Source organism: Sorex araneus, chromosome 6, assembly GCF_027595985.1.
Source record: "Sorex araneus isolate mSorAra2 chromosome 6, mSorAra2.pri, whole genome shotgun sequence".
Taxonomy (NCBI): domain Eukaryota; kingdom Metazoa; phylum Chordata; class Mammalia; order Eulipotyphla; family Soricidae; genus Sorex; species Sorex araneus.
In genome coordinates, this window is record NC_073307.1 from 120,260,839 (window position 1) to 120,287,203 (window position 26,365).

The following is a 26,365-nucleotide window of genomic DNA, read 5'->3' on the forward strand; positions in this document are numbered from 1 at the left end:
TATGTAAAAAAAATGTTCTTTAATTGATTTGTCCATTATGTGAAAGACACGAATTATAACTTCAAAAAAAAAATCTATATTCCACTCTTAATCATACACTAAACACCTGAATATTTATTTCATCACATCCACTCACAAAATAAATAGTAGTCTAACATATTCGGCACATTGAAAATAAAACAACCAGTTTCTCCATATATTTATTCTCTTTCCAAACATGTTTTGGTCTCCTGCTATATCTCAGAAATGTACTAATAGCTGCTTTTAAGTTATAACATACAAAACAGTAATTCATTTCTTGGAGAAAATCTTGGGCATTACATTTTAAATAAAAATGAAATTCCAAGTTCCCACAGACTTTCTTTTTGTTAAGTCTTTGAATCTCCTCATGGCACACATGTAAGGTTGCCTGTGACATGTGGTACCCTGACCTCCAAGTGGACATATATTGCATTTACATTTTAGAGAAAATACAAAGACACGTTCTGAAAGTAGCCTTAAAAGCCCCTTGCTTTGACACAGTAACATCAAAAGTAAGTGGGACAGTGCAATCAGAGCCATGAGTTTTATGAAAACTACTTTCCTTTTACATCATCTGTTAGGAGAAAGGTGCAACCATGATCATGTAACATTACAATCATGAAATAACATTACTACATTCCTGAATTAATATTACCCCAATAAAAGGCACATTTTTCAAATATCGAATTAATAACATCTGAAAATCAAGAGGATACATTAAAAATTAAGCACTTAATTTGTAAACCTTGATAAAAGATTCTAGTTCAGTTTCTTGAAAAGTTTGTGAGCTTTTAGTAAGAGTCGTCAGGAATTGCAGGACAAGGTAGGTGGAAGACAGGATTCAGAAACAAGGCCAAGTTTAAAAGACTCCAAACTTTCTAAAATGAGCATCAGAAATACCAGTTCATAATGTTGATGGTGAAAAAGATAAAAACCAACACCTCTGTTATAGAAGAAATGCACTCAGAAGTGAGAGAGTTAAGGACACATCCTGACTCTTCCTACCAAAGTTGGGATATTAGCACAAAGGTGCTTCTCTGTACAAATAACTGCATTGAGTAAAGTGCTAGAAAATTTTAAGCCACCAGAAACCTTTCAGCTGTGTCAAGCACTTGATTGTAATTAAGAGTCTAAGTAGTGGAAAGAAAACCACTTCCAAGAAAATAAATCTGGGAGAAGAAAAATAAAAGCACATAAGTGATGGCAAAGGGAATAGTTCCAAACCTTCACAGTACATGACACTGCTTTAAAATCAATTACAGTGAAGCTATTTGAGATGAGGAGTAAGATATTTTGCCACCAATGTAACAGTTTTCTGAAGCATCAGGGTACTGTTCCTAGTGATGGAAGACCCCTTTCCTACAGGATTCATCTTCAGAATTAAATCCCTGCACATAAAGTTTGAAATACAATTCAAAATGATCCACTCTGGGTCACAAAGTCATCCCACTAAAAAGAAACTAATCTATATCAAATAGGAATAAATAAGACTGGGTAAAAAGGAACATACAAAACTTTTGGATGTGTTGAAGAGCTTAGGATTCTTTGTAGGAAAATCTCTCCTACTTCCTACTCCCCACCGTCCAATGGCTTAATATCCACAATGTTTATTGTGGAATTGATAAGCTTATTTTCTACTGTCCCCAACCCGCTATATATATATATATATATATGTGTATGTATATACATATATACATACACACACACATATATATATAATCATCAAGGACAAATACTCTCTAGCATCGTATCTCATTTTCTGCTGCCTTTGAGACTTCTCCCCAGCCAGATCTAGGGGTCAGTCTGATTGAATTGTTTGGCCTTGCGGCTTAAGAAATATCAAGCCGATAGATCTAAAGGTAAGAATTAAGAAAGACCCACAACCATCAGAATGGGGAACCTTCTTTTCTACCTAGGAGAAAAAAATCTCTTCACAGTGCATAGTTTGAAATAAAAGTGCAATATGGGCAAAAAGAGAAGTTGGTGCTCTTGATATGCATTAATTTAGTTTTTGGTTTCTGCCATTAATTAATTGTTAAGGAATTTAAGATGCAAAGTCATTAACAGCAAGAGGTACAGGGACACTTTGTATTCCAAAATATCTTTATAATGGAGAAGGGGAATGGGAAGGAGGGGAGTCTCACATGTCACTTTTTAAACTAGTAAGCTTCCAAATGTAATGTTTGAATAAAATATTCTTCCTTCAATATAAAAATGATTTTTTAGATAAAAACCAGCACAGTGACCTTGTCCATTTTACATTAAAGTCAACACAACAGTAAATGGATAATCTGAAAGGAAAACTTGGAAAAGAATATTCTTGTAGTAAATGACATAACTTGTATTTTAATATGGGACAATTATCCTTAATTGCTTAATCACCTAAAATCAGTAAGAATGCTCAGCATCCAATCCATGAGGAACACAGAATACAATATAATTTATTCTACTTTTTTTTTCTTCAAAGTCAGACGTGACGTCCATATAATTATAAAGCCTACATTTCCAAGTTTCCAGTCCACAGATTAGAACAAGTCACTTTATTACTGCCTACATTCATGGAAGGGCCTGTTACTCCTAAGAAAAAAATAATTTGGGAGCTGGGAAGTACCCTGCTCATTACCATCAGCAAAATTATGAAAGTCATGGGAATCTTTCATTTTCTTCCCTTTCAAAGGAAGCAAAGGAACAAAAGACTGATTAACTGGTGAGTGGCCCCACTGAGTGCATAGCTTGCCAGTATTACTGGCATCTGCGAACAATTAACTTCATAAGGGCATTCACTGGGCATTCTGTCATCTGCCTTATAGATTTCACCCTGCAAAGTACTTAAAAAATACTTTATGCTCAAATGACAGCCTGCAAATATGTGTCCTTCTTGAGTACCGAAGAATAAACCTAAAATGATAAAGGGGCTTCTTCAGTCTGGAGGCAGAACTTCTTTGCAGCAGAGTATCTCTACAATTTCATAAAATAAAGTCTCATCTAACGCTTCTTCAGCTTCTTGGCCTTTCGGCGCTTCATTTCTTCTTCTTCACGTCTCATTTCCTCTAAATCCTCTTGCATACCAAGTCTTAAACTGTCGAAAGAAAAAAGGTATTTGCAAATTCATATGAAATCACCACTCTCTTTAAAAAGAATCAAATTTTAACCAGGTGCTCAATGGAATGTGCTGATGCAGTCAAAATGTCCCAGGGTTCTACCATTGAAAATAGACTAGTAATAATTTTGTTTGGGGGCCAATCCTGTATGCTCAGGGACACTCCTGGTAGTGCTCCAGGGAGCGTATGCGGTGCTGGGGATTGAACCAAGGTCAGCCACGTGCAAGGCAAGCCCCTACTAGGAATACTTTTCACTAGGAAACACAAGTAACATTAAAAAAAAAAAAAAATGATCTCATCACAAAATGTGATTTAAAGTAATAAAATAGTCTTTCTAACTGCTTTTTAAAAAACAGAGACAGGGGCTGGAGCGATAGCACAGCGGGTAGGGCGTTTGCCTTGCACGTGGCCGACCTGGGTTCTAATCCCAGCATCCCATATGGTCCCCTGAGCACCGCCAGGGGTGTGACCCAAAAACCAAAAAAAAAAAAAAAAAATAAAATAAAATAAAAAATAGAGACAGTTGTTTTTTTTTGTTTGTTTGTTTGTTTTTTAGGTCACACCAGGCAATGCACAGGGGTCACTCCTGGCTCTGCACTCAGGAATTACCCCTGGCGCTGCTCAAGGGACCATATGGGATGCTGGGAATCGAACCCGGGTCAGCAAGGCAAACGCCCTACCCACTGTGCTATCGATCCAGCCCCCAAAATAGAGACAGTTGTAAGGCCAGATAAATAGAACAGCAATCAGGACACTTGCCTTGCACGCAGCTGACCCAGGTTCTAACCCCGGCATTCTATATGGCTCCCAAGCACCACCAGGAGTGATTCTTGAGTGCAGAGCCAGGAGTAATCCCTGAACATCACCATCCCAAAAAACAAAAACTGATGCTTATTCAGTAAACATTCTATTAAATTTCCTAAGACATACATTTTACTTAGAGAAGACAAGAGGCTTAATGTTCTGGGTTGAGACTGAGGCAAACTTGTTTCATTAAGTTAACAGCCTTAACAGTAGTCAACAGTGACACTACGCAGAAATGATTTGTTTCTTATCAAGCAGACAAAACAGGAATCACACAGGATTTCACATCCTCTGCTGTGCAGTCCCTTAGCAACATGTCTAAGACTGGGCAATGTGTGATGTGGAAAGAGAATTCAGGATGAGGAAAGAAAGGACCGTGCTACAGCAGGATCCCGGGACGCCACCTGCATTCACTGTCTTCTACAGGGGTGAAGCCTGGCCCTAGGCAGCTCGCACACTTCATCTTCATCCTCTAATGCCTCCGCGAGGAAAAAATACAATTTTATTTTACAAATGAGAAAGCACTTATAAAGACTAAGGAATTTGTCTAAGCCCTACAAAGTGAGCAGGATTAGAATTCAGAGCTCTGTGGTTCAGTCTTTGCTCCCAAAGGGGGAACTGAAGCAGTAAACGGAAGAATCTTTGGAGGGCCCTGCACAATAGCTTACCTCTTTGCTTCTTCCTTCTGCTGCTCTTTCCAACTACTTTCCATGTAACGTAAGGCATAATCACTTTCATCTTTGTACCTATTAAGAGGAAATAAATGTTAAACTTAAATATTTTCTAAAGAATCTACATTCTGCGTTTTTTGCTTTTTCTTTCTTTTTTTTTGATGGGGGGTGTCACACCTGGTGTTGCTCAAGCCTTACTCCTGGCTCTGCGCTCAGGGATCACTCCTGGTAGTGCTCAGGACCATACACTATGCAGGGAACAAATCAGGGTTGGCCATGTGCAATACCTTAATCCTGTGTACTATCTCTCCAGGCCCAAGGGTCACTGCTTTTTACACCAAAGAAAAACAGGTGTCAGATCGAACTATCTTTCAACTTACGCATGGATTTCTGACTTCAAAATCTATTTTCTACAACAAGCTGCTTCACTGTCATTAAAAATACATCTAGGGGCCGGAGCGATAGCACAGCGGGTAGGGCGTTTGCCTTGCACTCGGCCGACCCGGGTTCGAGCCCCGGCATCCCATATGGTCCCCCAAGCACCGCCAGGAGTAATTCCTGAATGCAAAGCCAGGAGTAACCCCTGAGCATCGCTGGGTGTGACCCAAAAAGCAAAAAAAAAAAAAGAAAAAAGAAAAAAACATCTAATAGGACTGGGAAATAGCACAGCATCCAGGGCACATGCTTAGTATACACTTACCTGGGTTTAATTCCTGCCATCACAGGGTTTGAGCTGTATCATACCCTCAAGCTCCTGCATTAAACTGTCAGGCCAGGTGATCAGAAATCTCTGCTGGAGCCCCGGGATCTTCTGACCACTGCATGGAGACCTCCCACATTTCCCTCCCCTGCTACCAAAAAACCCCACCTTCTTACAAGGATATCAATTTTTTTTGGGGGTCACATCCAGCAGTGCTCATGGATTACTCCTGGAGAGCCCTCAGGAGCTACATGGTGCCAGGGATCAAACCAGGTGAGCTGTGAGCAACGCAAGCTCCCTACCCTCTACTCTCTCTCCAGCCCTGCAGGATGACAATTTAAAAGGGGTTTTGGCCCTTGCGCAAGTAATTACATAAGCATTCTGATTACAATCTTGATATTCAAGTACCTAAATCTAAAATATTCACCAGAGTGAATAATTCCTTAATTAAGAACTACATTTAGGGACGGAAGCTATGACAGAGCAGGTAGGACACACACTTTGATTATGGCTGACCCAGATTTGGTCCCTGACATGGAAAATGTCCCCCAAGTCTACCATGAGTGACCCAAGAGCAGAGTAAGCTTTAAGCACTACTAGGTGTGACCCAGAAAGCAAACAACAAAAGAACTACATTAATGTGTAGTCTAGTAATCTTTATCAACATAAATTATGCAAAATAAAATGTCATTTATATAAATCTTATTTAGCCTTACTTTTTCCGGTCATAGCCAAAGATTTCTCGAATGTGCTTGGATATGTCTTCCTGAGGTTCTCCTTCATCTTCGATAAAATCTTCCATTTCAGAGTCATATTCCTCCTCCTCTTCATCCTCTTCATAATCTCGTTGCCGTTTATAACCACTAGGGAAAGGCAGTCTTTGAGGACCTACCAGAAAAGCCATGATTTATATAAGCATTTAAAAAACAGATACACATAGAGTGCCACAACAAAGTTCTATGTAAACAGACTCGGAGAACTCATTAACCTCAAAAAAATAGAGCCAAAAAGCTGGCCCAGAGCATAGGGCCATAACTACACCATTCCTACTGTTTCATGATTTACTAGAACTATTATGTTTTCAAACTTGTGATTCTCATTCTTCTGGATTTAAAAGACTAATACAGCTTCCTTTGAAATAATATAAGATGATGTAAGATCACAAACTTAATTTCTACCAAAAGAACAAAGGTAACAATTCAACATCTATCATTACCACAATCTGTTTTTTTTTTGGCTTTTTTTTAAGGGTTCATACCTGCCGATGCTCAGGGGTTACTCCTGACTGTGCTGGATCAAACCAGGTCGGCTGCATGCAAGGCAAACACTCTACCTGCTGTACTATCGATCTGGCCCCTAACTAATTTTTTTAACAGTTCATCAGAGCAGGAAGAATCTGAATTTTAGATCTCTTTTCAAACTGAGTACATGGACTTAGGAAAAACTCACTGAAGCACTCTACTTTTGTAATCTTACCAAATGGCAGATTAAAAACTTGGCAAAGGAGGCCCAAAAAGATAGTACAACAGATACTTGCCTTGCACAGGGCCAACCTGGTGCATATGCAGTTTGATCCCCCGCATCACCAAGAGTGACCCCTGAGCACAGCTACAGGTGTGTTCCCCCAACCCCCCAGAAAAAATTTTTTAATGAAACTAAACCTTTGCAAAAGACAGTCTCTGAACAATAGACAAACGTGGTAACAACACTTTTTAGCCCTTTACAATCCCGTTGTTTTTTTTCCTGTTCCTTGTGCAGTTCCTGTGCCTGAGACAGCAGGGTCACAGGCAGGAAAACCCTGCCAAGGGCTTACTTTACGCCTTTCTTGACACCACATTCACTAGCTTCCAAAGTAAATGGGCAACACAAAGGCGGCAACCCTGTTTTATAGTTGCTTTTAATATGCACAACTAATCTCCTTCGCTTGGTTTCTCAACTTGAGCACTGCTGACATTTCGGGCTGATATTTCTTTGCCTTGCGGAAACTGTTCTATATTGCAGGGCAATACATTCAGTATTGTAGGACAGCTATAGAGAGTATAGGGGTTAGGACACTCACTTTGCATGCAGCTGACCCCAGTTTGATATTGAACTACCCATGGTCTCTGGAGCACTAAGTACTTTCAGGTGTGAGACCCCAAAACAAAACAAAATAACAACCAAACACAAAAATAAGGCCAGAGCGATAGTACAGTGGGTGGGGTGATTGTCTTGCATGTGCCTGACCCTGGTTCTATCCCCGACACCCCTATGGTACCCATGAGGAGTGATTCTTAAGCACAGAGCCAGGAGTAATGTCCTGATTATTGCTGGGTAGTATTGCCTGGAAAAAAAAAAAAAAAAACAACTAACTAACCATAAACTCCAAGTCCAGAGAGCGAGCTCAGGAGGGCCAGAGAGATAATACAGCAGGTAAGGTGCTAGCCGGCCCAGGTTTAACTCAGCACTCCCTATGGTTCCCCAAGCTCACCAGGAGTGATCTGAGCATAAAGCCAGGAATAAGCCCTGAACACCAAGTGTGGCCCCCAAACAAAAAACCCAGCGAGAAAAAGCCTGGAGTCCCAGGTTGAATCCCCAGTACCCCAATGTACCTTAAGCACCACTAAGTGTTAAAGAAAAGTATATGAAAATTCCAGACACAGATGTGTGCTGGGGATCAAAACTGTCCTTAAGCATCAGGAGGGCTGGTCGATGGTAGGGAGCTTACCACAAAAGATGTGTGTTGGGGGGAGGGCAGGGAGGCAGGGAGTGTGGTTAGGACAAAGAAGAGACTACTACGACAATGATATTTGGAAATGATCACCTTTCAGTAAGTGTTGCAAACCACAGTGTCTAAAAGGAAAAGGGGGGGAGGGAGATAAAAGAAGGAGGGAGGGAGGAGAAGGGGATGGGGGAGGGGCAGGAGAAGGAGAGGGAGAGAGGGAGATGTGTGTGCCGTAGAGCGAGATGGGAGGGGAAGGATGGGACATTGGTGGCAGAAAATGTACACTAGTGAAGGGATGCATTTTTGAACATAGTATGGCTGAAAATCACAAACAACTTTGTAACTATCTCACAGTGATTAAAAAAATAGTAATAATAAATAATTGTTTTGGGAAAAAGATCAAACCAAAATTGTCTTTCAGTGCCAAGTACATGGCTCAGTGGGAAAGTACAAGCTTGGTTTTATTTCCAGCAGCTAAACAAAACAAAACTGTCTTTGACTGAAAATCAATGTTGTAGCCTAACAAGTTTTAACAAATGCTTATTATCATGAAAGAATGATGAGCTGGCAGCTAGTAGGTGCTACCAAGGACATATGAAATGGTTTCTAGCACATAGTAGGTACTTAATAAATGTATCTAAAGACTATAACTTTATGAAGCTTCTCCAATCCCTGAACACAGGTTTCAGTCCTCATAAAAATGTTACGATGAATTCATCCATGGAATTATGTAAGGAATATAAGGAATTATTTATGGTAGTATATATAAGACAAGACTTTCATCCTGTCTCACAAGTTATAAAACCATGTTTACTGTACATTGAGACACTGAGCTAAACACAGAGGGTCCTGGGCAAGTAACTTCCTATTTTCCAAACTGCTGATCAAGAAACTCTCAGGTCTAATACACAAAACATCAGCATTCTATTAAAAGGCCATTAAAGGCATTAAGAGATGAGAAAAAGAGACAGTATGTATAGACAATACTCAGAATTCTAACACTGAAATCTGTGATGACATAAATGAGCCTTGAAGGGATTCTATTAAGTAAATTAAGTCAGATGAAGACATACATATCATACAATATCATTCCATTCATATATGGAAGAAAAAGAATAGACTGGGCAGGGGAGTTGGGGGTGGGTATGGGTGTGTACTTAAGGACACTGGTGAAGGGAAGGGGACACTGGTGGTAGGTGTGGTGATGTAGCCATGAAACTGTCATTAACCGTTATTCATTACATTCACCTCAATAAAAAAAATGGGTAGAAAAAAATAGAACAAAACACAAAAAATAAACTCAAAACTTTAAGATTCTGACAACAGGATGGTAGTTTCCTCAGGGAAACAGAAGAGGGGAAGGGAAAATGGGTAGAGGATCAACTGTTTAATGTTTGAAGAAAACTAGATTTTGGTGATAATCATATATAATGTTAAATTACAAAGTGGTACACCTCAAAGTCAAAAAAATTCTTTGAAAGGTACATAAGAGGTGGCAGGGTTTCTGGTTATATAAAACAAAGATTTCTAATTTTCTTGATAAATACATTCTTAGAGGCAATTTTACCTTGGGCAGATCTATAGCCTGCAAGTGAAGGCTTCATTCCATTCATCTGTCCATTGCTGGACCGGCTAATTATATTCTTAGAAGAAATTGTTTCTGAAACAACAGTGCACTTGGGCTTTGGGGCAGGACCTGAATTACTAAGTGTTCGCCCAGGTCCTGAGCTGTTCATTGGTCTTCCAGGGCCTGAAATGCCAACAGTCCGTCCAGCTGCAACTAAGCCACTGACTGACCGCCCAGGGCCACTGACAGACCGCCCAGGGCCGGCCGTACCACTCACTGGTCGCCGAAGATCATGTGGACTGCTCATGGGCCGCCCAGGGCCTCCAGAACTGCCCATACATTTCCCAGAACCACCTGAGCCAGTGACGGGCCGCCCAGGGCCACTTGAGCTGCCTGCAGGTCGTCCAGGGCCAGGTGTAGGCCTGACTGTCCGTCCAGCAGGACTGAAATCACTGGCTGGCCTCTTGGTCCCAATGACTGGTCGCTCAGGACCTGAACTAGAGATGCCATTCTGGCGTTTGGGCATGGGTCCAGAATTAGCAATGGGCCGACCGGTTCCTGTGCTGGGACGCCCAGGGACCAAACTGGAGCCACTGCCTGGTTGCCTGACACCTGGACTCTTAGTCTTACTGGGTGGCGTGACCATGGACGCAGGTCGGGAATGGCTAGGTTGGGGTGGAGGTTTTTTGGCTTTGTGCTCAGTAGCAGATTTCTGAGTCCCTTTAGCAGACATCTTTGGGACACTTGGTGAATTGGTGCTAGAGTGGGGCTTCCCGGCCCCGTTGAAAACAGTTCTGTCATGGCCTTCACGAAGTAAACGTTGGGAACAACTGCCAGAACCTACTTTGGTCCTCTCTCCTGAAATGGATCTGGATGAAGGTTTTTCATGGACTGTGTTGAGTCTGGGTTTCTTCTCAGCAGGAGGAAGGGGTCCACCCTTGGAAGAAGGGTGCTTGTCCCCAGAAGCTCTGCTAAGCTTTGTGCCCACACCTTCTCTCTGAGAGGGGGCCTTTTTGGTTGGAGGTAGTCTTGCATCTGTCTCAGGCTTCTTTTTCCTCTGCTTTCGTTCAAGGAATTCTCGTTCCCTAAGTTCTTCTGCTGTCATGGGCCGCTCTTCTATTTTCTTCACTACCTTAATCTCCACTGGCTCGTGTTGCTTTTTCTCAGCCAGCCTGAGGAGGTCTGTGAAGTTCATGAGTGGCGGGGCACTTTTAAGGGGGACCTTTGGTTTGTTTTCAACTTTGGGAGGTTCTTGTTCTTCTTCATATTCCTGATCAGATTCTGCCTGACTGTATTCGAAGAATTCATCCACTTCTTCCATTTCATATTCCTGATCTGTCCCCTGGCTAGGATGGCTTTCTACTGCCTGTCTCTTCTTTGACTTTTCCTCCACAGGAATCCCATTGTAACCATGGAAATTATCCTTTGTCCTCTTAGCCATAGCTCTTGCTTTCTTGTCATGTTTTAACTCAATTCGCTTTTTCACTAGTTCTTCTTTTCTCCTTTTCTCCTCTAAGGCTAAAAGGAACAAATGACATATTTCAATTTTTCTAGAATTACAACAACACACTCATCTTACGCAATCAGTAAGCTGCCAAACACAACAATATTCTAGCTACCGATCAGAGATATCTAGGAATCAAATGAGGAAGTCATTCGAACAAGCATCAGTTGAGTCACCTTTATATACGAGAGGGCTACATATGGGCTTTTCTATATGACTAAGCAGTATGAAGCTTGGTTTTTCAGCTTTAAATATAAAAAAAGTCATGCAAAATACACCAAGTTGGGGCCACAGCAATAGTGCAATGGGTAGACTGCCTGCCTTACGTGTAGCTAACCGGAGTTCTATCCCCAATACCACAAATAACACCCCCTCACCCTCACCAGGCCCCCAGCACCACCAGAAGAGATCACAACAGCCAGAAGTAAGCCTTGAGTCATGCCAGGTGTGACCCTCCAAGGCCTCCCCTCCAGGTTTTAGATTATTAGTACCCAATTAGCACCTGTTAATTATAAGTCAATGAATACATTTAATAACTTTTACTGTCATTTGCCTGAAGCAGAAGCAATTTCTAGACCTTCAGTTTTTAGAAAGTATCCCTATTTTACCTTTTTTCTAGCCAGCACTCAGTAATTTAAAAAAAATAAATTGGAAATTAAGTAGATTAAGTTTCAGAACCAAGATAAAAAAATGGAGTTCCTTTGATTGTTGAGCCATAGTAGGAAGTGTTCAAGGGCTACTACTGGCTCTGTGCGCAGGGGCCATTCCCCAGAGGGTGCTGCAGTTGGAACCCAGGACAGCCATGTGCAGGGCAAGTTCCTCACTCTCTGTACTATCTCCAGCCCCCAAATAACGGAATTCTTATTTGGGACCTATTAAGGCCACTTAGAAAATGTAATAACTATATATATATATTAAAAAAAAGAATAAAAGATAATAACCAAATGACAATATAAGAACTTAGGTAGGGAAGTAGGAAGATACTCAAAGGGCTGGGAGAAATGCTCCACATGTAGGAAGCCCAGGTCTGTTCCTTATCTCTGTGTGGCACCCAGGCACTACACCAGCAGTAGCCCTCAGCACCACCAGTGTGGCCCCCAAAATAAAAAAATACTAACTTCTGTAATGCTATATTATACAGCTGATTCAGACACATATACAACACATTAGCCTCACCCACTATTATAAATATTCACTGGTTACACCTTGCTCAGTTGTGACAACAGAAGGCTTTAAAACTAAGAATAAGGTTATAAAATAAATACCTTTTCTTCTGAGCTCCTCTTCTTTTCGTTTGAGAAAAGCTTGTACAGCTGCTGATTGAACACCCTTAACTTTAGGGTCTTTTTTGGGAGGACCCACCGCCAAACTGTACCGTTTCTGAAAATAAAAAGGAAAATTACAAGGAATTCAGTCTTAAAAATATATTGTCTCGGTGCATATGCTGCCTGAGCCCATGTGCTGCCTGTGCCCACGTGGCCGAGCAAATGTGGTACCCAAGCACATGTGTCGCCCACATCTCCCCCCTTGAGGTGTACTTTCATGCTTTCGTGTCCAGTGCTAGGATGTGTGTAGAGCTCTCTCCATCCTTGGAGAAGCCTGCATTCTCTCTTGAGCGTGTTATTCTTACTATTCTCTCTCCCACTTATCCCTTCCTCCTTCCCTCAGAAACCTCTAAATAAATAAAATCTGTTTACTTCAAAAATATATATATACATATATATTGTCTCATTCATATGACCTCTTTTAAGGGTGGGGATGTATTTCAGTGACAGAGCACATGCTTCGCATACACTGAGACCTAGGTTCAATCCCTACACCAAAAACAAAACAAAAACAAAAGGGTAATGTTTATTAGAGGTGTAAGGCACTTTGCCAAGCTATAGAGAGATTTAAATGTTCACTGAAAATAAAAATCCCGTATTACTTCAATAATGAAGTAATCAGGTAATCCACACTCAACCTTAGCTATAAAATACCGGACTCAGAATTAGTATGTATCACTGTATCACTGTCACCCTGTTGCTCATTGATTTGCTTGAGCGGGCACCATTTTTGTCTCCATTTTTGAGACTTGTTATGGTATTAGTATGTATGACTATTTTTAGAGGCAGAGTGTCTTTGTGAACATTTCAGAGAAACCTTATTTTCAGGCTACTTTTCTCCCAAATGTAACTGGACAGATGTACTATGGAAAGAAAAGAAAAATATTTAGAACACTTAAAAAAAAATCTTGACTTAAAAATTAGCCTTCTTCAAAGCAAAGTATTTCAGAATCTAACTTCAAAAAAAAAAACAAACCACTACACATAACCATTTTCTCCCTGAATTCCCTACTCTAGATTATTTTCTCATACATACTCCTAGCTACACACGCATTTTGCTTAAAACATGAAATGCTGAAATTTTACCTTGCCCATGGAAAGGCTAGGGAACAAACCATACTTAAAATACGTTATTTTTTGGGTTTTTTGTTTTGTTTTGTTTTTGGGCTATACCTGAAGGTGCTCAGGTGATCTCATGTGCGGTACCAGGGGTCAAACCTGGGTCAGCTGTGGGCAAGGGTAGTGCCTTACCTGCTGTACTATCTCCAGTCCCTAAAATGCATTTTAAAAAAACTACAAAGAGGTTTTAGAGACACCTCAACATGAGGAGTGCACTCTTGGATACAGGAAAACAAGGGACGATCCCTGGCTCTGCCTGGTCCCCCACGCAGCACTGTGCTGGAAATAGTCCCAGGGCATCACCAGGTGTCACTCCCACTTCTGCCCCTTTTTGCCCCAGCACACCCCCCTCAAAATCCAGCAATTAGAACTCAATTCCCTGTAAGTTTTAATAGTAGCTCTTATGTTTGTTGAATATTAACTTGCCACCCAGTCTTTTTTTGGCAACACACCTGGCAATATTCAGAGGCCACTCCCAGCTTTCTGTTGCTCAGCAGTCACTCCCGGCAGTATCCAGGGGACCATTCAGTGTCAGGGGTTGAACCAGGGCCTTCTGTATGCAAAGCAAGTGCTCCAGCCCCCTCAGCCACCTCCCTGACCACACACATACTATTTTAGACAAGATTTCCTTATCACCCAGAAAGTGCTAACTGGCCAGAGGTACAGCAGGTAGGGTGTTTGCCTTGCACATGGCTGACCTGGGTTCAATCCCCGGCATTCCATATGGTTCCCCAAGCATTGCCAGAAGTAATTCCTGAGCGCAGAGCCAGGAGTTAACTCCTGAGCATCGTTGGGTGAGACCCCAAAACAAAACAAAACAAAAAAGTGCTAACATTATTCAGGCACAGATGGCATTCTTTGGGCTCTGTTTTCTGTTTAACCGCATCACAGGATGAGTAAAACTAGAATAATATTACAATGACCTTTGAAAGGAAATAAGTTCTATTTTATCAGTATTATTAATATCAATATTATTAAAGTATGATAAACCTAATAACTCACACCAGGATGAGTCATCTCTTGAGTGAATTTAAGTTAAATTCATTAAACCATGGCTAGAAATGCGTTCAAACATTTTCCTTCTTTCATTTTATTAGGCAGATGACATTCTCAACCAGTGAACCTGAGGCTTTGCTCATTAAAAAGGAAATACTGGAGTCAGATATAGTACCAGGGTTAAGGTGTTTGATTTGCATGTGGCTGGCACTGTATAAGGTTCCTGAACCCAACCAGGAGCAATTCTTGAGCACAGACCTGGCAATGAGCCCTGAGCACTGCCACGCATGGCAAAATGAAAGGAAAAAAAATGGTAAAAAAAAAAAAAAAAAGAACCACCACTGAGAACAAATTAGGAGCAACCGGGAACCAAAAAGTAATCCCCAAAATGTGCTAGAAGGAAAGCACAAAATAATTGGAGGAAAAGTCAAAGGACCCCTGCTTATTATGTAGCTGCCAAATACATGGCATCTTTAAACAGGCTGGAAATTCCAACTAAGCCTACCAATCAAGCAGCTGGCTAAGAGAGCAGGCCCTACCCACTCCAACCTGAAAATCCTGCATGATAACTGCTGAGACCTGACACATGGTGAAGGAGAGAAAACCCAAAGTGAGCATCCGGATTCCTTTCCCAGTCTCCCTGGCTGAGTCATGATGCGATCCTTTCATAAGTCTTTATTTTGGTAAATTACTAGCTGTAGAGCCTTTTCACAGTGCACTGGGACTCAATATTAAAGGGGAGAGATGGAGAGGGGAAGGAAGACTAAGGAGAAATAGAACTGATTTGTTTACCTAGCTAGACAGATAAAATTGTCCTGGTTTACAAGCACTCAAGCAATAAGGTCTTTATTCAAGAATCTCGCATCGTCATAATGGAGATTCACCATGAATATGACTCAAGATGATAAGACACATAAAAAGTCTTCATAAGCAGAGATACAAACTCACTCTAGACTTCCTGTCAGGTAGATTTGGAAAACAACAGACTTATTACCAAGATGAACTTCCTGTCCCTGTCAACAATAGAGTTCACAGATTTACATGTGGAATCAATATTATAAGGTTTCTGCCAGAAAAACACCAGTATACATTTAGTATTAATTATTTAAAACAAGATGGGTAAGAACTTAAGGTGCCTGTTTTATACGTAGCCAACCAGGTTAGATCCGAGGCCAATCCCTGGCACAGCATATGTCCCTTGAGCACTGCTATGGTCACTCCTGAGCAGGGCCAGGAATTGTGCCCGTACCGTCTCAGGGTGTGATCTAACACCCACACTCCACACCACCCCATCCCCAACCCCCGTCAAGAAAAGACAGGACTGGTTTATAATCTAGATATGGCAGTGAGTACTTAATTTGATTTCAGGATGGACATCTATCTCCCTAACCTGGGACTTTAAGAGATCGGTAATGGAAATAACTGTCAGAAAAGCTATTTTGGGGGCAACTTGGGGCACACCCAGCTGTGCTCAAGCCTTACATCTGGCTCTGTGCTCAGGGATCACTCCTGTCAGGGCTGTGGGGCCATATGCAGAACTAGGGATCAAATCCAGGTTTATTTCATAGGTCTAGCAGGAAATCATTTAAGTAGGTCAAGGTTCTAGCTAAGAATTAAACTTATTTACTGACATAACCAAGTCATAATTAACATATTCTAATATGCACTCTAACTAAAAGGCAGGCACCAGGAGAATATCAAAATATCCTCAGAATAAAGTTTAGGCCCAATCCTGAAGCTCTGGGGCAAAAAAGGGATGGGACTCTGCAGATCTTTTAAAAACATTTTGAGGGGGCTGGAGTGATAGTACAGCGGGTGGGGAGTTTGCCTTGCATGTGGCTGACCTGGATTTGATCCTTGCATCCCACATGGTTTCCCAAGCACCAACAGGAGTAATTTCTGAGTGCAGAGCCAGAATTAACCTGAGCACTGCAGGGAGTGATCCAATAAAGCAAGAGAGAGAGAGAGAGAGAGAGAGACAGACAGACAGACAGACAGACAGACAGACACTATGTACCATAAAATCCAGCCACTCTATATAATATATTGGGTTGTTTTTAGTATATTCAGTTGTGCAACCATTATCTGATTTCAGAACATTCTGATCATCCTCAACACAGATCCTTTGTATCAGTCACTCCCCATCACCCCTTCCCACTCAGCCTCTAGCAACCACTAATCTACTTTCAGTCTTTATGGACTTGTCAGTTCTGATTATTACATATCAATTATAGCTCAGCATACCACTGTGGATGATGTTTACAAGGGGATACTCTTGGCTTAGTGCTCAGAAATCAAACCAGGGGTTCCCTAGACGCTAAATTTGCACTCTCCCAGGCCAAGGAGTGACCACTGGGCACAGAGCCAGGAGTAAATCCTAAGCACCACTGGGTGTGATCTAAAAAACAAAAAGAAAATTACATAATATGTATTCATATAATTATTTAAAGTGATAATGTAATTTTATTTTGCTTTCAATACTGACTTTCCTAATAACACAGAAGTATGTATTTGTTTTGCTCAAATAAAAACTGCAAAAGAGAGAAATCACAGATTTAAGTGCCTATGATGGTTGATTTTGTTGTGTCATCTTGGCTACGCTATGATACCTTGTTATTTAAGCAAATAGTAACCTAGTTGTTACCATGAAGATGTTCTGCAAATACAGTTAACTGTTCACAATCAGCTGACTTTACTTGAAACAGATTATGGTTCATAATATGGGCAGGACTCATCTGATTGGAGGTCTTAAGAGCAAATGAAGGTTTTCACAGGAAAAGCAGATTTCTCCAGAGAAAGAATTCTACCTGACACAATAGTATTAAACTCCTAGAGTTTTCAGTCTGCTAGCCTGCCTCCAGATTTCAGATCTGCCTATCCCAATTAAGTGAGCAATTCCTTAAAACAAATCCTACTGGTTCTGTGTCTCTGGAGAACCCTAATTTTTAAATTTTTTTATAAAGTAGTTCACAATATTTAGTACATTTAATATTCAAAACACCTACGGGCTGGAGTGATAGCACAGCAGGGACGGTGTTTGCCTTGCACGCGCCAACCCGAGTTCGATTCCTTCGCCCCTCTGAGAGGGCCCAGCAAGCTACTGAGAGTATCCTGCCCACACGGCAGAGCCTGGCAAGCTACCCGTGGTATACTCGATATGCCAAAAACAGTAACAAGTCTCACAATGGAGACATTATTGATGCCCACTCGAGCAAATCGATGAGCAACAGGATAATTGTGACTGTGATTCAAACACCAATCCCACCACCACAATACCTTCCCACCACCATATTTTGGATGTTTCCAACCTGGACCTCAATTCATGTCCCAAAGCAGAACCAAAATAATATATTTTGTATTGTTTGTTATTAAAAAAACCATTGAAAATGCTACAAAAAAGTATCCTTTAGAGGAAAGAGGGTGAGGATTGTTGTATTTCACCCAGGGGCCATTAAGCCCTTCTATAAGAGATCACTAACATGTTGTTAAAGGTTGAGCCTTGTGTGCTTTTATATACATATCTGTAAAAAAAAAAAAAAAAGTATTTCCATCTAAGATTGGTTGCCTACTACTCTGAACTGCATCAAATGTGGTGTGGTACTCTTGGAGTATGGGTAGGGTGTGTGGTATGAAGTGTCGCCTGGTCAGGAATAGGTTCACTCCTGGGTAAGGTTTTGCCCGAGCATGTAGAGAGCGGCCATGAGCATGGTGGCAGTTGAGTTCTAGAGGTTTTTGGCTGCCAGGGCTGCCTTCCGGGAGAGAAGGACGTACGATCTGGACGGTGGCCGATGATGAGATTATCTGGCGCTAGCCAGAGGTGGCTTATAGTTGTGACTAAGTTGCTGGAGACGTGGGGTGGGGTGGAGGGGTGGGTATGGGCAGAGGATCCCCAATCCGGGTCCCAGTCCTTTTGAACCCAGAGAAGAACTCCTGGCTCTGCACTCAGGAACTCTCCTGGCAGGGCTTGGGGACCATATGGGATGCCGAGGATTGAACCCAGGTTGGCTGTGTGCAAGGTAAGTGCTCTACCCACTGTACTATCTCTCTGGCCCTAAAATAGTTGTATTAAATAAAATAACTTATTAGACAGTTCGCTACATCCACAAGGGTAGAGAACCACATAAAAAACTATTTTTGGGTCACACCCAGTGATGCTCAGGGGTTACTCCTGGCTTTGCACTCAGGAATTACTCCTGGCTTTGCACTCAGGAATTACTCCTGGCGATGCTCAGGGGACCATATGGGATGCCGGAGATCAAGCCCGGGTTGGCAGCATGCAAGGCAAACGCCCTACCTGCTGTGCTATCGCTCCGGCCCCAAAAGAACCATGTTTTTAAAAAATGCCTTAGACTAGAATTACATTATGATCTACTAAGATTTGGCTCTCTTCTGTATCAAATGGCCACATTTAATTCTAGCAGCAGTACAATATCTGCCAATTCTGAATCTAATTCAAGGCATCATGCTTAATTGTTTGAGTTTCATGAAAAGTAGCCGGACAAGAGTTTATCCCAAATTACTCTATTTTATTATACTACAGGACAACTCAGGCATTCTGCTTCTGCTAAGTGAATTGGTAAGAGAAGCTTTTGCTATTTAAGTCAGGGCTTGCCAAGATTTTTTATACTGAAGCCAACAAACGTAGAAACATTACGGTACTTTAAAACATGTATTCCTTGCATTGAAACTACTGTCAGGAGCAGACAAAAAAATATGCAGCTGGGGCAGGGAGATGGCTCAAAAGAACTGAAGTACATATTTTTCATGGAGGAGTCTCTGGTCAAACTCTGAACATGGTCCACTCAAGTATCACCAAGAGTTTACCTGACCATGTGAGCACTAGATGTATCCTCCTACCACCAGGAAAAAAATTTTTTTATTGTTTTTTCTGGAATTACATATTCACTAATATGTTATGCCAGAATCAATCCCTTCTTGATAGCTCTTCTTTATTTAGACAGTAAAATGCAATTATAAAAAAATACAAATATAAAATGTTTATAAAATATATAAACACAAAGTACAATAGATTTATTGATGGTTATTACAAAAAACTGTGCATTTGCTACTGGATGAATTTAGGAAATACATCCTAAACTTCAACAATTACCATGTAATTTTTAAAATCATCTCAGAACATTCCAGTCTGGGACCGAGGAAAGAGCATCACAGGGAAGTGCCCCCTTCTTCCCCCAGACAAGAAAACCCAATGCCCTCCCAGTTAAATAAAGAAAATAGGCCTAGAAAATCAATGGTCTACACTAGATTTTCTTATATAAGTAGTAAGAGAGGGAAAACAAAACAACTGAAAGCAAGCTATTCAGGTTTCATGCTATAGGGTTAAAAAGCAAGATTTACTATAACTGTGTTTATATGGACATACCCAATGCTAACAATATATACCTCAGAACCAGTTGGCCAATCTGTTAGAAATGGCTCAAAAAGCACACATCTGCATATTACCTGATGTCACAGTTTGTAGCAAAGTCTGAATTAGAATCCAGTTCTACTAGTTTATTTATTTATTTTTTAAATAATTTATTTATTTTTAATTAGAGAATCACCGTGAGGGTACAGTTACAGATTTATACACTTTTGTGCTTATACTTCCCTCATACAAAGTTCGGGAACCCATCCCTTCACCAGTGCCCATTCTCCACCACCCGTAAACCCAGCGTCCCTCCCACCCTCCCCAATCCCATCTCCCCCCACAACATGCCTTACTTCTAATTTAAGATTTCTAGCCATCTTCAATCTTTAATGCCATTCCCCAATTTCCAACTGCCTCTTAGTACCATTACCACTGACTTACTGTCTTATCTCCCCTCACCCTGTTTCTATTAAATATGCTGGCACACTCCCAAACAAACTATAAACATCTTTCTATTCACTAGTTCTTAAATACTGCTACTTTGGCCTTTAAATCTCTCCCATCAGACTTCATGTCAAAAAAACCAATTAGCGGGGCGAAGAGGTAGAGTAAGCAGGTAGGGCAGTTTGCACACCATAAACCCTGATTCAATCCCTGGCACATATGGTCCCCAGAGGACCACAAGGAACGATCTTTGAGCATAGAGTTAGGAGTAAGACCTGAGAACCCCAAGATGTAGCCAAAAAACAAAACAGAGGGCGACAAGAAAATCAGCTAGAAATGCAAAAAACCTGATTCGAACTCCAGTACCACTTGACTGCGCCGGCTTCTCCCACCCCCATGTGACACAAAACCAACACAAAACCTGAAACACTCAATGAGTGACAGTCTAAAGCTATATTAAACTAAAGCTGAGGGAAGGAAGCTGAGTGAGATCAGTGGGTTCAGGTTGTATACATAACCTTCCAACACTCTCCTCGTCCAACATGTTAATTAAAGTCCACGAATGCTGGAACCAGTCTGCCTGGTCTATGTCTTTGCTCTGCTATCACTAGCCTTATCATTATTAGCTGTGTGAATTGAGGCAAATTTCTTTACTTGCGAGCCTCAGTTTCCTCATCTGTGAGATAACCTTCTGTATGTGGATATTGTGACTAAATTAATGTACATAAAATGCTTACAGTGACAAGGACAGAGAAAGCACTAAAAAGGGTCATTGTTGGGGGCCAGAGGGATAGTACAGCAAGCATTCTGCTTGCCTTGCACACTTTCAACCCTGGTTTGATCCCCATATGGTCCCTGGAGACCTGTCACAGAGTCAAGAGTAAGCCCTGAGAAGGGACCACCAAGTAAAATGTGGTTGGAGGACATGTGGGGGAAGGGTGAGGCGGGTGGAATACAGACTAGAGACTGAACACAATGGCCACTCAACACCTCTATTGCAAACCACAACACCTAATCAGAGAGAGAGAACAAAAGGGAATTCCCTGCCACAGTGGCAGGGTGGGGTGGGGGGAGACGGGTCTGGGGAGGGGGGGAGGGATGTTGGGTTTACGGGTGGTGGAGAATGGGCACTGGTGAAGGGATGGGTTATTGAACTTTGTATGGGGGAAGCATGAGCACAAAGATGTATGGATCTGTAACTGTACCCTCACGATGACTCTCTAATTAAAAATAAACTAATAAAAAAAATGAAGAAGCAAAAATAAAATCAGTAAATCCAGATAGTATGAAAATATCCAGACCAGCAATGAATAAATAAAAAAAAAAAAAAAAGAGTAAGCCCTGAGCACCACTGGGAGTGGCCCCAAAACAAAACAAAACAAAATGTCCATTCTCTGGAGGCATCTGACATTGCCAGCCCAGAAAAACACTAAACTCCATTTTCAATTTTCACATACTTATCAAAGTCTACATAGAACCCCAAGTTACTTTTGTTTAGGGAAGGGTTGCTGGGGTCACAACTGGAGGTACTCAGGGGCTATTCTTGGGTCTGTGCCCTGATTTGATTTTTTTTTTTTAATTTTTGCTTTTCGGGTCACACCTGGTGATGCACAGGGGTTACTCCTGTCTCATGCTCTCAGGAATTACTCCTGGCGGTGCTAAGGGGACCATATGGGGTGCTGGGAATTGAACCGGGTCAGACACGTGCAAGGCAAACACCCTACCCGCTGTGCTATCATTCCAGCCCCGACACCCTGATTTGAAGAGTGATATGCAATCCAGAGATCAAATTGGGTCAGCAACATGCAAAGCAAGTACCTTACCTCCTATACTATCCAGTCCAGCACCCCAAATTGTTAAAATTCAGTAACCACAAGAAGACTTCCCTTTCACTCTTGAATGAAGAGTCACACCAGCAGACCTTGTCTGGGGTCATTTCCAGACTAAGAGAACATGGAACTTGTCTCATGTTAACTTTTACTACAGGTAACTTGAGTTACTTAAAACAAAAAAAGAATCCATATTCTAAGGTCTACCATTTTATCATATCAAGAGAACCCTTCACTTTTGGAGAAACCCAGGGACAAAAATCTTAAGTGCAATGTTACCAAAATTATCTATTAAAATACAAACTGCTAATGACAACGACTAGTTGCATCATCTTGACCAGTTATTTGTTATTTAGTTTTCCACTGGGAGATACCACTTCATATGTCTAGGCATGATGCAATCTTTTCTTTCTCTGTGTGTGTGTGGAGTGGGGGTAGGGGGCATTTATGTCACTCCTGGAGGTACTCAGGAGATCACATGGAGCCTGATGTTGAACCCAGAACTCCTGCATGCAAAGCATGTGCTTCATTCAGCCCTTTGAATGATTTCTAGGCCCATGATTGCTTTAGAATAAATTATAGGGAGCTGGAGAGATATTACAGTGGGGAAGGTGTTTGCTTTTACACATGGTCAACCCAGGTTTGGTTCCCAGCACCTCATGATCCCCTAAGCTCTGCTAGGAGCGACCCCTAAGTGCAGATCTGGGAGTAAGTCTGAGCATCACAGAGTGTGGTCCCCAAATAATATTATAGAGATACGCTCTTTAAAAAAACCCAAACAATCAAACAGAGGCTGGGGGATTGTATAGGAAAGGTGCGTGCCTTGTACACACCCACACTCAGGTTTAATTCCAGGCACCCCAAATGGTCCCCCAAGCCCCACCAGGAGTGACCCTTGAGCACAGTTAGGAGTAAGTCCTAAGCATCCTAGGGTATGGCCCCACAAACCACAAAACTAAAAAGAAAGAATAGTAAAGATGTCCCATTAAGGCAATGATCATTGTTTCTTGTGCTGATACTATGTATACCTCTTGAAAATAAAGTCCTGGAAAAGTCAAGTTTAAGTGGTTTTACAAGCAGGTATTTTAGATTGCAGTCTTCCTTGGATTTTAGTCCAATCAAGCTAGTAATCTTTTTCCTTTCCAGAATAAAGATCTCAAATAAGAACTCTAAAGACTGAAATCTTCTGTGACAGCTCTAATAACGATCCAAATGAAAGATGGGAGAAAAGATGGTTAAAAGAACCAAGCACTAAAGTTGCAGCTGTACATTACTGTGTACACATTTTAAAAAAAAGTATTTGTAAGAATGTCTCTTTCCCCATTTCACTTAAAAGGATGAAGAAACCTACAGAAAGAAAATAGTCATTCCAGACCTTGTTTGCACTCATTGTGTGCTGAATCTAAAAGGCTTTACACAGAGTTGATAAAGATCATTTAGAAGGCTGGAGATTGTACAGCGGGTAAAGTACTTGCTGACACTGGTTTGAGACCAACTAGGAGTAATCCCCAAGCACCACCAGATATGGGACCCCCCCAAGCACCTCCCCCCAAACAACCAAACAAACCTAAACTGTCTTATCTCTGACCTCCACTGAAATTCAGAAAACCTGAAAATGAAATATGGACCTAATTATGCAAAGATTAATGGTTGAGATCCAACACTGACTTTTCCAGGAAATTTACTGATGCTGAAAGTAGTAACACTGCTCAAGGTTTAAAAACTTTAAGCCCTTAACTTCAACCTGCAGAGCTAATTATTCAGCTTTTAGCAGCATTTCTCAAGGCCTGGAGTGGGCCTCCAAGCTGGTCCAAGAGTCCTCACCAGTGAAAATCCCAGATATGGGAAAGGCACAGCGGGAAACTAGGTACCAATTGGGGATGGAATGGGGGCAGAGTCTGAAGAAGGTTCATAAACACCCATTCAGTACATCGGGGGTACTTGCCTTGCACACAGCCAGCCTGGTTTGATCTCCAGCACTCCATATGACCCCCTGGGCCCCTCCAGGAGTGATCTCTGAGTGCAGAGCCAGGAGTAAGCACTAGCATTGAGCACAGGTAGATATACCCCCTTCTCCCCCCCCCCAAAAAAAGAGAAAGGAACACTGGTTTAGAGGAATGACTATTCAGAGTACTTGGGATAGTAAATTAACTATATAGAGGTGGATATGTAACAAACTGGTGACACTGAGCACAGCCGGTATGGTTCCCCCAACCCGCAATGGGGGAAAAAAAAAAACAAATGCTGGCTTAGAGGAATGATTATCCAGAGTACTTGGGATAGAAGATAACTATATAGACAGCTATAAACAAACCGGCAGATATCTATTTACCAACTACTTTACTACCTCCGGAGATGGATATCCAAAAAGGTAAAAAAAAAAAAAAAAGAGCCTCTCAAAAAAAGAAAACCACACAGGAGAGGAAAGGAAAACAGCACTGCAACATATACAAATCTAAAAACTGCAGAACACGGGGCGGCCCAACACTTTCCAGTTAACTGACTTTTAACAAGAGCTGTTGTGAGTTTCTACACCTCAGCGCTCAAACCGCAGGTATCACAATGCAATCGATCCGTTTACAGCTGTGCTGTGGGCACCATCTGAGGATCCTGAAATGAATGGTTCATGCAAAACAGCCACAACCACCACCACAAACCCCACCCCCCAAGCGCCCCCCACCCCGCAAAATCCGTCAGCACTGAGACTGTAAAAATCTTTCCAGAGCTCTGTGCCAACAGTCCAAATGGGACGCAGATTTCAAACAAAGGCAAATCTGCAAAGGCCACACGTTAAGTGGAAACGAACGAGCTGACCCCCCCCTTGGGCTAGCCCAAGGCTCCGTGGTATCGTCCTTCAACTCTTTCCAATAATAGTAGTAATTAAAAATAGTAATAATAATATAAAGGTGGTGCCGGTCCACTCAAGGATGTCACTGTCTTCGTTCGGAAGGTGTGTGGGGCCGCAAGGCAAAGCGAAAACAGCTAAAAAAAAAAAATCAGCAATTGCTAAAAGTGACCCGCTCCCGGGCCGGAAATCTGCTCCCCTCCCCCCAACAACAAACAACAACAACAACACAACACAACAACAACAAAATGACTTTCACAGCGGGTCCCCCCATCCCTGACACTCCCCCCAGCGTCCAGGCTCCCTCCCGAGTCTGGGGGATGAAGTTTGTGGCCGCCGCGGGGAGAAAAACTCCTCGGCGCTGCGTTTCCCCCCGGTCCCGGGCCACGCACCGGCTCTTCACACAACTTTGAAGACACTCGGAGCCCCTCCCCCAAAAAGAGAGAGAGCGGCCGTTGGGGGGTGGCGACATGGGGCGCAGCTCTGGCCCCTCCGTCCTGCACGCCCGGCTCCCCCCCAACCCACACCCACCGAGACACCCTGGAGAAACAAGGCGGGGCGCGGGGGGCGTCCGGGTCCCTGGGAGTTCGCCAGCGGCTGCGCCTCTCAACTTAGAAGGTCGGGGTCTCCCCCCCGCCCCCCACTCCGGACGCCGGCGGCGTCGCAGCTGGCACCTTACCGGCACGTTGTTGACCCCTTGCCCCTTGGAAGCGATCAGGAGAATCTCCCTGAAGTCCATGGCGGCCGAGCGGCGGGGAGACCCGGGCCGGGCTCGCGCTCTCTCGCTCGCTCTCTCTCTCTCTAGCTCGCTCTCTCGCTCGCTCTCTCTCTCGCCGGGGAGCGCAGCGGCGCCTTAGCGCGGCGCCCGACTCCAGCCAACTGCAGCGCCCGACCGAGCGCTCGGCTCTCCCCCTCCCCAGCACGACCACTTCCGGCGCCGGCCGATGCCGTCCGCCCGCCTCCTTTCCCCGAGCCGGGCCCGCAGCAGGCGCTCGGGGCCGCCCGCTCGCCTGCCAATCCCTGGCGTCACTTCCGCTTTGGGTCTCCTCCCCCCCCGCCCGCCACCCCCACCGAAGACACGTAGGAACGTCAGACGTGGCGGCTGGCGGCCGCCCCGCAGCGGGGCGGGGCTGAAGGCCATGCACGGACCAATGGGGACGCGAATTGCCAAAGCGCGGGGCGTGGCTAAGGGACGGAGTCGCTTTCTGGCGCCGCTGGCGGGCGCGGCCTTCCGCTTTAGGTTGCTGCTGACGGTGGGATGCGTCTAGGAGGAGCGAGCCACCCCGGCTGGCTGGAGGGCTGAACCCGCCCGGCCTGGCTCCGCTGGGCGTCACTCAGTGGACGCACGAGGCCTCGGTGACGTC

The 26,365-nt window shown here is 42.9% G+C and overlaps 1 protein-coding gene and 1 non-coding gene across 2 annotated transcripts; both read right to left on the reverse strand.

Moving 5' to 3' along the window:
- On the reverse strand, positions 1 to 25,950 carry SPTY2D1 (SPT2 chromatin protein domain containing 1). The gene is made up of 6 exons (XM_004607840.2): positions 25,681 to 25,950; positions 12,338 to 12,452; positions 9,569 to 11,086; positions 6,014 to 6,185; positions 4,595 to 4,672; positions 1 to 3,100 (listed from the first exon to the last, which is right to left on the reverse strand). The coding sequence occupies exons 1-6, from the start codon at positions 25,738 to 25,740 to the stop codon at positions 3,007 to 3,009; spliced, it is 2,037 nt and encodes a 678-aa protein (XP_004607897.2). The 5' UTR covers positions 25,741 to 25,950; the 3' UTR covers positions 1 to 3,006.
- Positions 7,039 to 7,171, reverse strand: LOC129406333 (small nucleolar RNA SNORA13). The gene has a single exon (XR_008630940.1). It is a non-coding gene; the product is annotated as a small nucleolar RNA SNORA13 (small nucleolar RNA).
- Positions 25,951 to 26,365: the final 415 nt, after the last annotated feature.

What these genes read in the sequence shown, in the direction of transcription:
- SPTY2D1 (XM_004607840.2), bottom strand. Translation starts at nt 25,740, where the DNA reads ATGGACTTCAGGGAGATTCTCCTGATCGCTTCCAAGGGGCAAGGGGTC. An exon ending in AAGGGGTCAACAACGTGCCG is followed by an intron (nt 12,453 to 25,680) that starts GTAAGGTGCCAG and finishes TTTTATTTTCAG; the next exon opens with AAACGGTACAGTTTGGCGGT. An exon ending in TTTGGCTATGACCGGAAAAA is followed by an intron (nt 4,673 to 6,013) that starts GTAAGGCTAAAT and finishes TCCTCTTAATAG; the next exon opens with GTACAAAGATGAAAGTGATT.